The 15,263-nt window shown below is 35.9% G+C and overlaps 1 protein-coding gene across 18 annotated transcripts in view; it reads right to left on the bottom strand.

The window, feature by feature from the left end:
• Positions 1-15,263, bottom strand: part of EIF4G3 (eukaryotic translation initiation factor 4 gamma 3) — a 333,115-nt gene that overhangs the window by 228,817 nt on the left and 89,035 nt on the right. For all 18 annotated transcript variants that reach the window (XM_032391835.1, XM_032391889.1, XM_032391850.1 and 15 more), the window contains exon 2: positions 8,560-8,635. In XM_032391835.1, the coding sequence (XP_032247726.1) occupies positions 8,560-8,635 (76 nt within the window). The remainder of the gene's footprint in view (positions 1-8,559; positions 8,636-15,263) is intronic.

The raw sequence follows: 15,263 nt of genomic DNA, 5'->3' as shown, positions 1-15,263 counted from the left end.
CCATGCTTTCATGATAAAAAAGACTCAACAAACTAAAAATAGAAGGAAACTATCTCAACATAATAAATGCTATGCATGAAAGACCCACAGCAAACTTCATACTCAATGGCAAAAGACTGAGGCTTCTCCTATAAAATCAGGAACAAAGCAAGGATGCCTGCTTTCACCACTTCTTTTCAACACAGTATCAGAAACCCTAACAATTAGGCAAGAATAAGAAACAAAAGACATGTGAACTGAAAAAGAAGTAAAATTATTTGTTTGAGATATGATCTTCTATGTAGAAAATGCTAGAGATTCCACAAGAAAACTGTCAGAATAACAAATGAATTCAGGAAAGCAGCAAGATATGACATCAACACACAAATATCAGTTGAATTTCTATACATGAGCAATGAACAATCTGAAAAAGAAATGAGCAAAACAATTCCATTTATAATAGCCTTAGAAAGAATACTTAGAAGTTTACAAAAAATGTGAAAGAATTCTACAATGAAAAATATAAAACGGCACTGAAAGAAATTAAAGACATAAATGTATGAAAACACATCTCATGTTCATAGATTGAAAGATTTAATATTGTTAAGATGTCAATACTGCTGAAAGTGATCTATAGATCTAATGCAACCCCTACCAAAATCCCAATGATGTTTTTTACGGAAACAGAAAAATCCATCCTAAAATTTATGTGGAATTTCAAGACAGTTCAAGTTGACAAAACAATCTTAAAAAAGAACAAAACTGTAAGACTCACATTTCCTGATTTCAAAACTTACTACAAAGCTACAGTAATAAAAAGTAGTGTGGTTTTGGCATAAACACAGACATACAGACCAATAGAAGAGAATACAGGGACCAAAAATAAATACTCGCTCATATGCTCACATGACGTTCAACAAGGATGCCAGGACCATTCAATAGGAAAGAGCGTCTTGTGAACAAAGGGTGCTGGGAAAACTGGATAACCACATGACTCAAAAAGAAGGCCATTCTGACACCTGCTACAACATGGATGAACACTGAGGACATTATGCTAAGTGAAAAAAAACAGTCACAAAAAGAAAAATACTGTATAATTCTACTTACACAAGCTACTTATAGTAGTCAAAATCATAGACATAGAAAGTAGAATGGTGGTTTCCAGAGACTCAGGGGAAGGGTAATGAGGAGTTGTCATAGAATAGTTGTAGTTGTTCTAAGAGGCAGAGTTTCAGTTTTTAAAATGAAGACTTTTAGGGATGGACGGTGATGGGACTGCACAAAAATGTGAATGTATTAGTACAACTTTAAAATGATTAAGATGGGGGAATGCCTAGCTGGCTCAGTCAGAGCATGTGGCTCTTGATCTTGGGGTTGTGAGTTCGAGCCCCATGCTGGGAGTACATATTAAACAAACTTTTTAAAAATTAATTTTAAAAATAAAATGATTAAGATGGTAAATTTTATGTTAAGCATATTTTACCACAATTTTATTAAAAAAAGGAAATATCTGAATGTGATTTTTTATTTAAATTTCAAACCCAAAAATCTGGATTTCTAATTATGGTCACATATCAGCAATGCTATTGGAGAAAAGTGACAACAATAATAATTGTAAAACTACAATCTTCTTACAACAAAATCCTTTTTTTTTTTTTTTCTTTTTTAGATTTTATTTATTTATTTGAGAGAGAGAGAATGAGAGAGAGCAAGCACATGAGAGGGGGGAGGGTCAGAGGGAGAAGCAGACTCCCTGCTGAGCAGGGAGCCCGATGCGGGACTCGATCCAGGGACTCCAGGATCATGACCTGAGCCGAAGGCAGTCGCTTAACCAACTGAGCCACCCAGGCGCCCCACAACAAAATCCTTTTTGTCACAACTAACAGGAAAATTTCATTCCTTTTCTATAGTCCATAATGTAAAAATATTGAATGGGAAAAAAAATTACTTTTGAAAAGTCCCAAAACATTCCTAATTATTACATTTCTACAACTGAGAAATGGGTATTAATTAAAACTTTGCAAATTTTAGAGACAAAATATGACATCATTTTACCAATGTTAAACATTCTTCCACAGCCACTTAAAACCTGCTGATTTTCTCCTTTGTGGACTGTGAAATAGCACTTTTGACCAATCAAGTTAGCAAACACAACTGAAAATGGGAACACCTGGGGGCACCTGGGTGGCTCAGTAGGTTAGGCAACAGACTTAATTTCGGGTCAGGTCATGACCTCAGGGTCGTGAGATTGAGCCCCACTATGGGTCTGTCCTCAGCAAAGAATCTGCTTGAGATTCTTTCTCCCTCTCTCTCTGCCCCTCCCCCTACTCACGCTCTAAATAAATTAATTAAATATTTATTTTTAAAAATGGGAACACCTGAAACTCAAGATACAATGAAATGGATACATTCCTATACTGTTTGCCACAATATAACCTGCCAATAACTGTATCACATGTCAAAAATATTAAGTATCTTTAAAGTGTGTGTTATTTTAACATACTAAGGCTACTTTTGAGAATCTTAGCCTAAGGAAATAATCCTATTTAAACAGACAAAAATATGCACATATATGTGTATTTTATTTAAGCATATGTATTTATCACAAAATTATTTAAAACAGAAAATAAAGGAATCTTTAAGCCAAACACGAGTTTTTAAATTTACTCATTATGTAAATTATGGTTCACCTCATTGACATGATACTTATGTCAAACATAAACTTATGTTTGTGCTTATAATGTTTATAAGTGTTATGTAATAACATGGGAAATTATTTATGATACAATGCTGTATTAAAAAAGAAAACAACCAAATTGTATAATCACATGATTTTCATTATGTTTAATGAAAACCAAACTCTATCCTTGGGGTGGGGGAAGAATACATAGAACATGTGATTATGTCAGCCCTAAATTTTAAGCCTAAAGTTTACTTTTTCTAAAGATAATAATAATAATAATAATAGTAACAATAAAGTTTACTTTTTTCCCCAGGAAGAAGCTACTGATAAATACAACATGGAAATATCTCAAAATAATTAACCTGAGTGACAAAAAGTCAAAAAACAACCAGCACCTACTGCATTATTCCTTTTCCTATTATAGTTTTTAATAAAGGTCTAAAAAATGAATCCATAACAACAGAAAGCAGACCAAAGGTGGAAAGGAAAGATTACAAAGAGGAATGAAGAAACTTTTAAGAATGATGTGTGTTAATTTTGATTGTAGCAAAGGTTTTCATGGGTCTATACATATGTTAAAACTTACCAAATTATACACTTTAGATATATGTAAATCATTAGCACTATATATACTGTATGTCAAATATACCCCAATAAAGCTGTTTTTAAAAATAAAGTCTATATAAACAAATCATCAGTTCAACTGGCATATTTACCACTGGGGGGAAAAAATGGATTGTCATTCTGGGTTGGATTATAGGACAATTAAGTGGATTTCCATCTTGCTGGATACAACTGTCTAAGGAGTATGGATCGACCCATGCTAAATTTTGTCCCTGTGCAGGTATCTCCACTGACATGTTGGCCTACTCAGTATTTATCAGTGACTGGAAAAAACGTAAAAGCATTATTTTCTAATTTGATGTCACAGAACTACAGTATGAAAGAATAAAGACTTTAAAAGTATAAGCTGGCTAAAAAGGATCATGAAATGTTACAGCATTAAGGAGAAATTTATTCAGATTAAATTATTTATAGGAATTTTGCAGAAACAGTTAATAACACAACTCTTCCAATCCACCAGAGTATGTATGATTGCTGCTTCTTGTAGTAAAGTCATTATTCCAGAAATTTTGTATTAAGTTTATTTCTGCAATTATATTTAAAACACTGGCTTAGGGGAACCTGGGTGGCTCGGTGGGTTAAGCAACCAACTCTTGATCTCAGCTCAGGTCTTGATCTCAGGGTGATGAGTTCAAGCCCCATGTTGGGATCCATGCTGGCATGGATTATTTATCAAAAAAATAAATAGTGGCTTAACAGTCATAAAATCTAATTTCTCTAAATAAAATATTAAGCCAAAAATATACAACATGAAAGAATTTCATAGTTTATTTTTCAGAAGCATGCCAATTGAGAGAGCTATTAATAAAATACCAGAAATTAGCTCATTCCTCTTCAGTTTTGCCATTTCCTCTCTTACCATATAATATATATTTCTCTTACTAGAGCTTAAAAACTACTGGCTTTATTCTTTTTTTGTTCATATAATCAATCACTCTCATGTAATTATGGCTATTAATAAAGAAAAATGACAAAAGTATCTCTCCCCTCCCTGATAAATGTTCCAAAGAGAAACTTCTATAAATCATGCTAAAATAAATAAATAAATGATAATCAGCCTAAAACATGTAACATGACAGCATTATAAAAATTGAGTTCTGGGGCACCTGGGTGACATAGTTGATTATGCATCCAACTCTTGGTTTCGTCTCAGTTCATGATCTCAGCGTCCTGGGACTGAGACCCATGTCAGGCTCCACACTCAGCATGGAGACTGCCAAGATTCTCTCTCCCTCTCCCACTCACCCCACCCACCTCTCTCTCTAAAATAAATAGATCTTTTAAAAAAAAAAAAAAGTCCTTTTGATGCTTGTTTATCAGCAGAAAACCTATCTGAAATGCTGACATAAGGACATAAAGTCTGCATAACAGACATAAAAAAGTAAAATCTTTGATTGTATAATTTTTTAAGACTGGCCAGGATTCATGTTTGCCTTTCAAGGAATTCAACCAACTCAATTAAAGTGACATATGGGCACCATATGGTGAGACAGGAGGAGGTGAACTGAGGGTTAGCCTTTATTTTATGACACAGAAAGGATGCTAATGGACTTAGACACTAGAGAAATGGTGACCAATACATAATCTTGGGGCTGAGAAGAAGGGGGATTAAAAATGTCAAAACACCTGGTCACTACTCTGCTACTCATTCAGTTAATGTGCACAACACTGTAGAAGTGAGGCAGAGACTTAAATTGCTAAGAATGGAAACAGGTGATCAAAAAAGTGAAGACTGCCATATTTTAAGGTAACTTTTTACTGCCTAAAATAAAATCCCTTACCCTTCCAGGACAGGCACTATATATAACTGGTGCACCCACTTTTTTCACTGACTAAAGGACTATATATATGGCAGTGGCTTCAAATAGTAAAAGTCAAATCTGATCTAACTCAAAAAAAATTCAAAACCTTTGTTTCAAAACATGGCATGTAAACTCTGTAGCAGGCACTGTGCTATCATTCACAGGATTTAGATGACCTCCTGTCCAAAGTACTAAGTTTCCAAAGTCACATGTCTTCAATTACAAGGAATTTCAAAAACATGTCTAACACTTTAACTCAATAATTTCATTTCTAGGAAGTTATTCTACAAAAATAATCCAAAATTCAGAAAAGGCTTTAAATTCAAGTAAGTTATTTCTAATAGGAAATATTAGAAACAACCTAATGTTTAACTTCTCACCTAAATAATGTTCACGTCTATTGATTTTTCTCAACAAAAACCCTGGTCCTCACCCAGTGTTCATCTGCATGAAAAGCACCACATTCATTCAGCTACTCAAGCTAAATCCCTAACAACACCCTTTGCTCTTCTTTCACATCTCACATCCAAGCTTTCACGATATCCTATTGAGTCTACTTTCAAAATACATACCAAATTTCACTACTCATCTCTTTTTCTGTACTACCTTAGAGGAAGCCACCAACATCTTCTGCCTATTTTACTATAATAACCTCTTAACTCATCTTCTTGCTTCCACTTCACCACCACAACCACCTGCCCTCGTCAGTCTACTCTCTATGGAATAACTACAATGGCCTTTAAACGGAAATTCAGACATACTGCTTTAAAGTTTCTAAAGGCTTTCCATCACATTTAGATTAAAATCCAAATTCTTACCATGGTAAATAATGCCCCACATAATCTGATGCTCCAGATACTTCTCTGAATTCTATTCCCACCCTCTCTCTACTCCAACCACACTAGTTTCCTTGCAGTTCTAAGACCACATTAAGCACATTGTTACCCACTAGGCCTTTGCACTACTGTTCCTTCTACTGGAAATATGCTTTACCTAGAAATCTGCAAGGCTCACTCCCTCACTCCTTAGCTTTCTACTTAAATGCCTTTAGACAGAATGTCCAGGATTGTCCAGTCATTCTCCATCCCTTTATACTACTTCATTTTCATCAAGACACTTACTCCTACCCACTACTATATTGCACATACATTTGTTTACTTCCCTTCTATCCCACAGACCAGCATAAACTCTATGAGTAACAGTGGGTTTGGTTTGCTCACTACTATATCCACAACGCCAAACAGTGCCTGACACACATTAAAAGCTCAAGAAATATTTGTCAAATGTTCAGTGAATATTAAATTCTTATGACAAAATAGACAGCCATTTATTATTTACAACATGTCAAATAGCATAGGAGAAGCTAACATTATAATATAAACTGACAAAATAGAATCAAATATCTTACACAGAGCCTACAACACAGAAAAAAAGACAAAGGAAACTATACCAAAGAAATGGTTATCGTAGTTGCTTCTAGAAATCACTCAAGATCACTAGAAATTTTCATTTTCTTCTTTTACTTATCTTAATCTTGAAAATACTAATTGAATGGCAAAGAGTACTTTTATAATTAGAAAAAAATATATATTTTAAGAGTTCTGCCAGACAAAAATTCATTTTTTTGTAAAGATTTTATTTGTCAGAGAGAGAGAGCACAAGCAGGGGGAGCAGCAGGCAGAGGGAGAAGCAGACTCCCCACTGAGCAAGGAGCCAGATGTGGGGACTTGATCCCAGGACTCTGGATCTTAACCTGAGCCGAAGGCAGACGCTTAACCAACTGAGCCACCCAGGCGTCCCCCAGACAAAAATTAAGGTGACCTCAAGGTCAGTACTAACAAAACAAAACAAAACAAAACAAAACAAAACCCTTTGGCCTACAGAAGGTTTATGCCAGAAAAAAATTAAAGGCTGTTTTTCAATGTAAATTGAAGGTTCTCAATTACTAGGATGATCAGGCAATTTGTCATCCAAACGGAGTCCATTTTAAGAGTCAGGGGGTTCAAATAATTTACAAGTGTTAACTGATCTATAATAGGTGTAAACTGAGACTTGTTTCAGGGAAACCATCCTACCCATTCCTGCACAATAAAGTTTTAACCCTTCAAAACAATCTTAAAACCTCCAAAACCCATCTACTATCTCATCTCTACTTCTGCTACAAAACCTAACACAAATGCCTCACTAAGCTGACTACTGGCCATTCCATTAAGCATGCCTCTGAATTTTAACTTCTTAGAAGGCCCTGTGTTCCCTACTCTGCCTAGAGAAGTTCTATACCTTCCAGCTTAGTGCCACTTCCTCAATGACGTGGCCTCTTCCTTTCCCATATATAGCACGTTTGCATCTCTAATTAAAGGTTCCTCACCTTGGGCTGATGAATGGTCTAATGCATATTTGTGAAATCCTGAAATTATATGTAAACACTGGGTATATGCTCTCTTTTGAGAAGAAAGCATTGTGGCTATGTTCAGATTCTAAAAGTAATTCATAACCCAAAAGGATAAGAATCATTGCTTTATCATACCACTTTAAATTACAATGACTTGTTTACCCCTCTTTCTCACCACTCTGAGTTTCTTTAAAGACCCTATTTGGAGGGTGAGGAATTATTGGTATGATAAACTGAAATAAAAAGATGTCTGACTCTTCCGTTCTCCCTAAATTCTCATGCTCACTGTGAGACACCTGAAATCTGCTTTTAATTTTATGACCTTCATCCTCTACCTTTTAAATTTCCCTTCATTTATGAATTGGAATTAATCATTTAACATAAAATATTAAATTTCCTGGGTTAAAGCCAGTGTTCCCATTTCCAAACATTTTTTGTATTTTTTTTTTTTTGTAATCAGAGAAAGGAAAAAATTAAAACCATTTAAATATTAAAATTAAAAAAAATTTTAATATCAAAAAAGAAAATTAAAACTCAATGTCTTAAAGAGTCACAAGGCCAGAAGTGGATTTACAGAAAGATGAAAAAGGAGGAAAAAGACGACAGGTGTATGAGCCAATGTATCTTAAGACAATGTTTGTTTCACACTCACCTATTAAGATGATGGGGAAAAAAGCCTATTCACCTTTCTTTTTTTTTTTTTTTTAAAGATTTTATTTATTTATTTGACAGAGAGAAAGAGAGAGAGAGAGCACAAGTAGGCAGAGAGGCAGGCAGAGGGAGAGGGAGAAGCAGGCTTCCTGCTGAGCAGGGAGCCCAATGCAGGGCGCCCAATGCAGGGCTCAATCCCAGGACCCCCGGGATCATGACCTGAGCCGAAGGCAGCCGCTTAACCAACTGAGCCACCCAGTCGCCCCCCTATTCACCTTTCTTATATTAAATACACCTAATTCAATTTGGGATTTTAATGAACCTTTTGCCAAAAACCTTTCACGTGCCAGTCAAACAAACACTGCTGTGATATCAAAGGCTCATGTGCAGGAAGTTAGGTACTGCGACAGCAGACCTCAGGTACTCACCGTGCTGTACACCGCCGAGACAGCAGGAGTGAAGATTCGGTCCTCGAGGGGCTGTTGCACAGGTCCTCTAGGGATTCTAGAAGAGCGAGTTAAGGATAAGAGAACTCAAAAATGCCTTGCTTTAGCATTAACAGAAAATTACCGTCACAAGGTTCTGTCAATGACCCAACTTTCGTCACCCAATTAGAGAGGTTACTTATTTACTTCTCCACAAAACTGGAAAACAAATATTTCAAATTTCTTAATGTAATCAGATCAATCTCTCCAAAAGTGATTCCCATGATAAACATTCCATGGCAACTCAAAACAAATAAAATTATACAGGCCTCCACACTTTAGGTCCAGGATGAGAATCCACCACCTTTACTTTCTAGAGAAAAAGACTAAAGAAGTATAAGCAGGATATTCAGGAATATACATGGGAATTACTGACAAAGACACAGTCTGTTCTGCTAACTACACAGAAATGGCGAATATAATTGTATCCTTGTTTTTCTATTTTAGCTGCCATTTTCCCCATATCAACCCACCAACTCCCCATTTAAAAAAAAAAAAAATGCTCTCCAGCATAGTATTTTAAATAGTTCAGCATGTTGCCAGGAGATTGTTAAAACACAAAAGACTATCATTTTACTCAGCTTCAAAACCAAATGATGTGAGCTCCTTCTACCTGGTAAAGTGATATTTTACCTCTTTAAGAATGACTACAACAACAAAAAACCAGACAACCGAAAGATCAATAGCAATTCTCTCCAGATAGTAGGGTTACATAACTGTATTGTGTGTTTCGATAATAATTCAAATATATATTTTAAAAAATGACTATAAATAGGGGCGCCTGGGTGGCTCAGTTGTTAAGCGTCTGCCTTCGGCTTGGTCATGATCCCAGGGTCCTGGGATCGAGCCCCGCGTCAGGCTCCCTGCTCAGGGGGAAGCCTGTTTCTCCCTCTCCCACTCCTCCTCTTGTGTTCTCTCTCTCCCTGTCTCTCTCTGTCAAATAAATAAATGAATAACATCCTCTAAAAAAAGACAACTATAAATAAAATAAACCCAAAATGAAACAGAATGCTTCCTTAAACCTAACAAATACTTCATACTTCTCATAATTCTAATTCAATGAAACATTTTGGAAGACAAAATGACAGCTGCAAATAATAATTCTATATGAATGACCACAAATTGCAGAAATCTGAATTAGAAGATAAATTCTTTATATGTAAGTAGCAACAGTTTACCGAGATGGGAGAGGGGAAATAAAGCAAAAACCCTCAAAGCTTTAGTCATTCAAAATTAGTAACACTGTACCAGTCTCTAGACAATTCTTAAAACTAGCAACCTAAGACCACAGTTCAAGTTGTCATAAACGCCTAGACACAAAGAATGGATATAAAATGCTGTAAGAGGGGAGCCTGGGTGGCTCAGTCGGTTAAGCGTCTGCCTGCAGCTCAGGTCATGATCCCAGGGTCCTGGGATCAAGTCCAGCTTCGGGCTCCCTGCTCAGCGAGGAGCCTGCTTCTCCCCCTGCCCCTCCCCCTGCTCATGATTTCTCTCTCTCAAATAAATAAATAAAAATCTTTAAAATAAATAAATAAAATGCTGTAAGCTTTCAGTGAAGTAAACAGTATTTGGAAAGTTAAAAATAATAAAATAAAATGCTGCAAGAAATAAAGCTAAAGCATTTCATAAAGGAACTACTTCATCCAAACTATATATATATATATTTGCAATGTAGGAAACATAAGCCTCACAAAGTCCAGGACAAAAGTCCTTCATTATGAGCTTGTTAATTCTCTCAAAATGAAGATTACCCTTGGCTAAAATAAAACTTTCTTTGAATTACAGTTCTGCATTGTGGTTACATGAATGGTAGAAAATATTTACACCATTTTTTCTTCTGCAAAGCCAACAGCTATTGCTTTTTCTAGCTAAGGCTAATTCTCACACCCTATGAGAAAAAGTTCTCAAATGAGAGTTCTCAGTACTATGCCCCAAAAGCTGAGCCATACCATTTAACCTTACAAAGGAAGGCTAAGTTTCCTGATTTCTATTAGTTATTTTATTGGTTAAAATATAATTACAAGATTTGTAAAGAGGCATTCATATATATGGTCAATAGTCCCAGTAACAAACATTCTTTCTCCTGGGCCACAAATACAGAATGTTGATTTTGTTTATTTTATTCTCTGTAAACCACCAACAGAATACTGTGGACTGATAAATTGTTTCTTAAAAAAAAGTTTTGAGTAAAAATCATTTATTTTAAAACAAAAACAGTTCTGTAAAAAAGAAAACTGAAAACAGAAGTCAGGAGATTTGAATCTAAAGTAGCCTGCAAGTCTAACCAACTATGTTGTCTTCACTGAACCATTTCACAGTATCTCGTGTAAACTGAGGCTCAGCAAGAAGTAACTTGCCCAAGTTAACAAGGCTAAGTGGTCAGGCCATGTCTCCCTGAATTCTAAAGATCACACTCTTCTTTAATTAATTTATTAATTTAATTAGTTAATTAAATAGAGACCACACTCCTTTGGTGGCAGTCGAGGTGGTGGTGGCTATGGTGGCAGTGGGGATGGCTATAACGGATTTGGTAATGATGGAAGCAACTTTGGAGGTGGCAGAAGCTATAATGATTTTGGCAATTACAACAATCAATCCTCAAATTTTGGACCCATGAAAGGAGGAAATTTTGGAGGCAGAAGCTCTGGCCCCTATGGTGGTGGAGGCCAATACTTTGCCAAACCACGAAACCAAGGTGGCTATGGTGGTTCCAGCAGCAGCAGTAGCTATGGCAGTGGCAGAAGGTTTTAATTACTGCCAGGAAACAAAGCTTAGCAGGAGAGGAGAGCCAGAGAAGTGACAGGGAAGCTACAGGTTACAACAGATTTGTGAACTCAGCCAAGCACAGTGGTGGCAGGGCCTAGCTGCTACAAAGAAGACATGTTTTAGACAATACTCATGTGTATGGGCAAAAAACTCAAGGACTGTATTTGTGACTAATTGTATAACAGGTTATTTTAGTTTCTGTTCTGTGGAAAGTGTAAAGCATTCCAACAAAGGGTTTTAATGTAGATTTTTTTTTTTTTTGCACCCATGCTGTTGATTGCTAAATGTAATAGTCTGATCATGACGCTGAATAAATGTGTCTTTTAAAAAAAAAAAAAATAGAGACCACACTCTTCCTATTATATCAATGTGTCCACAGACAGAATACTTTACAGCATAGTAAAAAACAGTATCACAACCTGCTCAAAATATGGTTGCCCCTATCCACATGACAGAACTAAATGAGTTCATCTCATAGAAGAGTCAATGAAGTGTCATAACAAAACTTCCAGAAAGTTCCAAATTCTTGGCCCAAACTGAATCATCTGCCCAATGATAAACTATTATAATTAGTACTACAGAATGGGCAGGTAATGTGTCAAACCAAGTGAGCTTATTTTACAAAGCAATTTTCTCCTTTAATTCTTAGTGGTGATGATTGCCTATCTTCATAAATATGCTAAAATCCACTGAACTGTACACTTGAAAAGTGTGAATGTTATGGTATCTGAATAGTAACGCAATAAAAAAATTAACTTTAGTAATTTGCAAATAAGTTGTTTAGCCCCATTTCCACTAAAAACAGCCTCTATACATTAGTATGAAATTGGCACTTCTAGGCATTTTCTCCATAAATAAGTGAATTCAAAGAAATGACAGGCATATAAAGCTTTCACTACAACATATCTCCTAATTCTGCCTGCCATTAAGCTCATTACCAGCTTTCACCAACCTCTGTATCTCCAGCATAAATCACTGGATATTTACTTATTTACCTTTGAGCTCAAGGTAGCAAGCAAATGGCTTCTCCTAGTACCACTTAAAATTGTAATTCAATCAATGAGCAGTGTAATATGCATGTGCAGTGCTCTAGAGCATGCTGTTTTTATTTTTTAAATCTCATAACTGAAATACAGTAGGCAGTCCCACTTGACACTTCTGTGGTTCAAACTGCTATGAATTATATCATTAGGAAATATAAGCAAAATCATTAACAAAACTAGATAGATGGTATGTAATAACTGAATTTAAGACTCTAAGTAGAAATACAAATGCAAAATATTTTTAATTCCCTGCTTTCATTTATTTATTTATTTATTTATTTTTTATATTTTATTTATTTGCGAGAGAGAGAATGAGAGACAGAGAGCATGAGAGGGAGGAGGGTCAGAGGGAGAAGCAGACTCCCTGCTGAGCAGGGAGCCTGATGTGGGACTCAATCCCGGGACTCCAGGATCATGACCTGAGCCGCAGGCAGTCGCTTAACCAACTGAGCCACCCAGGTGCCCTCCCTGCTTTCATTTTAAAAAAAAATTAACAAATTTCAGAAATAAAATTTGAAGATTAAAGCACAATAGACTTTAAATTGATTATTAAAGTTTTTACTACATACCCTCCACATTAAATGTCAATTAGGCAGATAAAAAATTTAAAAAGACCAAATTTCATCAAAGAAATTCAAAGATCTATGAGATTACATAATGATCTGAATGTTCCTACTTATGTCAGGAAAAAAAGAAGGGACCAATAATTTTTTAAGCACACATGCGTACTGAAATTTCATGAATGATGAACTCTCATTAGGATGAAGGTTCTTGATCAATGGCAATCATATCTGACCCTGAATTTGACCTGTAATCAGTATCTCCTCAAAAGGCAGATTTTGAGAATTAGAAAACAAGTAATCAAAGTCAACAGAAATCTTCCACCAGTATGCTGAAACACTAATATTCCATTTACAACTCCCAGCTGAATTTTCCTAAACTTTGCCCAGTCCACTGTAAGAGAAGCTACTATCCTGGATCAATGCTCAGTATAAGCAATATGGAACAATGCTCAGCATAAGTAATATTCTTAAAGTGACAGCCTCAAGTTATTATTGCCTCATTGAAAAGGAAAGCAAGAGTACAAATCCCATTGCACAAATTACTTTAGAGAAGAAACAGGCAACTGATTTCAGGAGATGAAAACAAATTAACGATAAAGATCTTTTTCTGCATTATTTCTTATTTAAGCCTTATGGCAATATGGTAATGCCAGTCAATTTACATCTTCTCTTTTTTTGGATTTTACTTTTTAATAATCTCTACACCCAAATTGGGGCTCACACCTACAACCCCAAGATCAAGAGTCACATGTTCTACCAACAGAGCCAGCCAGGAGCCCCGCTCCTTCTTCCGATATTTGAGATTGAAACAGTTATGATAATGAAAAAGGAAGAGAACTTGTATAAAATATAAGGATAAGGGCAGAATCTCTACACTATACCTGCTTCACAAAGATATCATACATGATTTCTCCAAAATAAGCACTGTTTCAAATACAGTTGCTTTGGAAACAGCTATATTCCCTTTAATATTAGTTCTGATTCACTAAGGGATATGCACCCCCAAAATTAAAGAAATCCAATTTAACTAAACTAGCACATTTTGAAAATTACCCCTACAAAACAAAATTCAACTTAGCATTATAAAGGAAATGAACTAGTCAAAACTGTATAAACAGGGAAGGCTGGGTGGCTCAGTTGGTTGAGCGACTGACTCTTGATCTCAGTTCATGTCATGACCTCAGGGTTGTGAGATCGAACCCCACATCAGGCTCTGCACTGGGAATGCAGCCTCCTTAAGATTCTCTCTCTCCTTCTCCCTATGCCCCTCCCCCGTTCTCTCGCTCTCTCTCGAAAAAAACCTGAATAAACACAGTCAATATAAATTTAATTCTAAAAAAAAAGACTATGTCACTGTTTATGATATAGAAAATTATCTTAATTCAGAATGTTTCAAAAAATATTTTGAGTCCAAATTTATATTCTTTGAAATGTTTGAGATCTGCTGCACATAGAAACTGATTAACTGATTAGTTATAGAAAGTCAATTTAAAACTTAGGCGCCTAGGTGGCTCAGTTGGTTGAGCAACTGACTCTTGGTTGCGACTCAGGTCATGATATCAGGGTTGTGGATAAAGCCCCACATCAGGCTCTGCGCTCAGTGCACAGTCTGCTTCACAATCTCTCTCCCTCTTGCTTTCTCTCTCTCAAATGAATAAAATCTTTAAGATAAAATAAAAATCAATTAAAATTAAAATTAACCCCCTTCTGCGGGGACAGTTGGGTAGACACATGCAAAAGAATGATGCTGTCAACATCGATGGGAGTGGAGGAGATTATGCTAAGTGAAATAAGTCAAGCAGAGAAAGTCAATCATCATATGGTTTCACTCATTTGTGGAACATAAGGAATAGCATGGAGGACATTAGGAGAAGGAAGGGAAAAATGAAGGGAGGGAAATCGGAGGGAGAGATGAACCATGAGAGACTATGGACTCTGAGAAACAAATAGGGTTTTAGAGGGGAGGGGGGAGGGGGGACTGGTTAGCCCAGTGATGGGTATTAAGGAGGGCACGAACTGCATGGAGCACTGGGTGTTATACGAAAACAATGGATCGTGGATCACCACATCAAAAACTAATGATGTATTGTATGGTAACTAACATAACATAATAAAATTAAATAATAATAATAATAATAATTTGGGTTTCTAACTGCAAGCTGAAAAAAAAAAAAAAAAAAAGAATGATGCTGGATTAACTTACCTCACAAAAATTAACTCAAAATGGATCAAAGACGTAAATGTAAAGACTAAAACTAGGAATTTTCAGTAAACA

Source organism: Phoca vitulina, unplaced genomic scaffold, assembly GCF_004348235.1.
Source record: "Phoca vitulina isolate PV1807 unplaced genomic scaffold, GSC_HSeal_1.0 scaffold2, whole genome shotgun sequence".
Lineage (NCBI taxonomy): Eukaryota > Metazoa > Chordata > Mammalia > Carnivora > Phocidae > Phoca > Phoca vitulina.
This window is presented reverse-complemented; position numbering and strand designations above follow the sequence as displayed.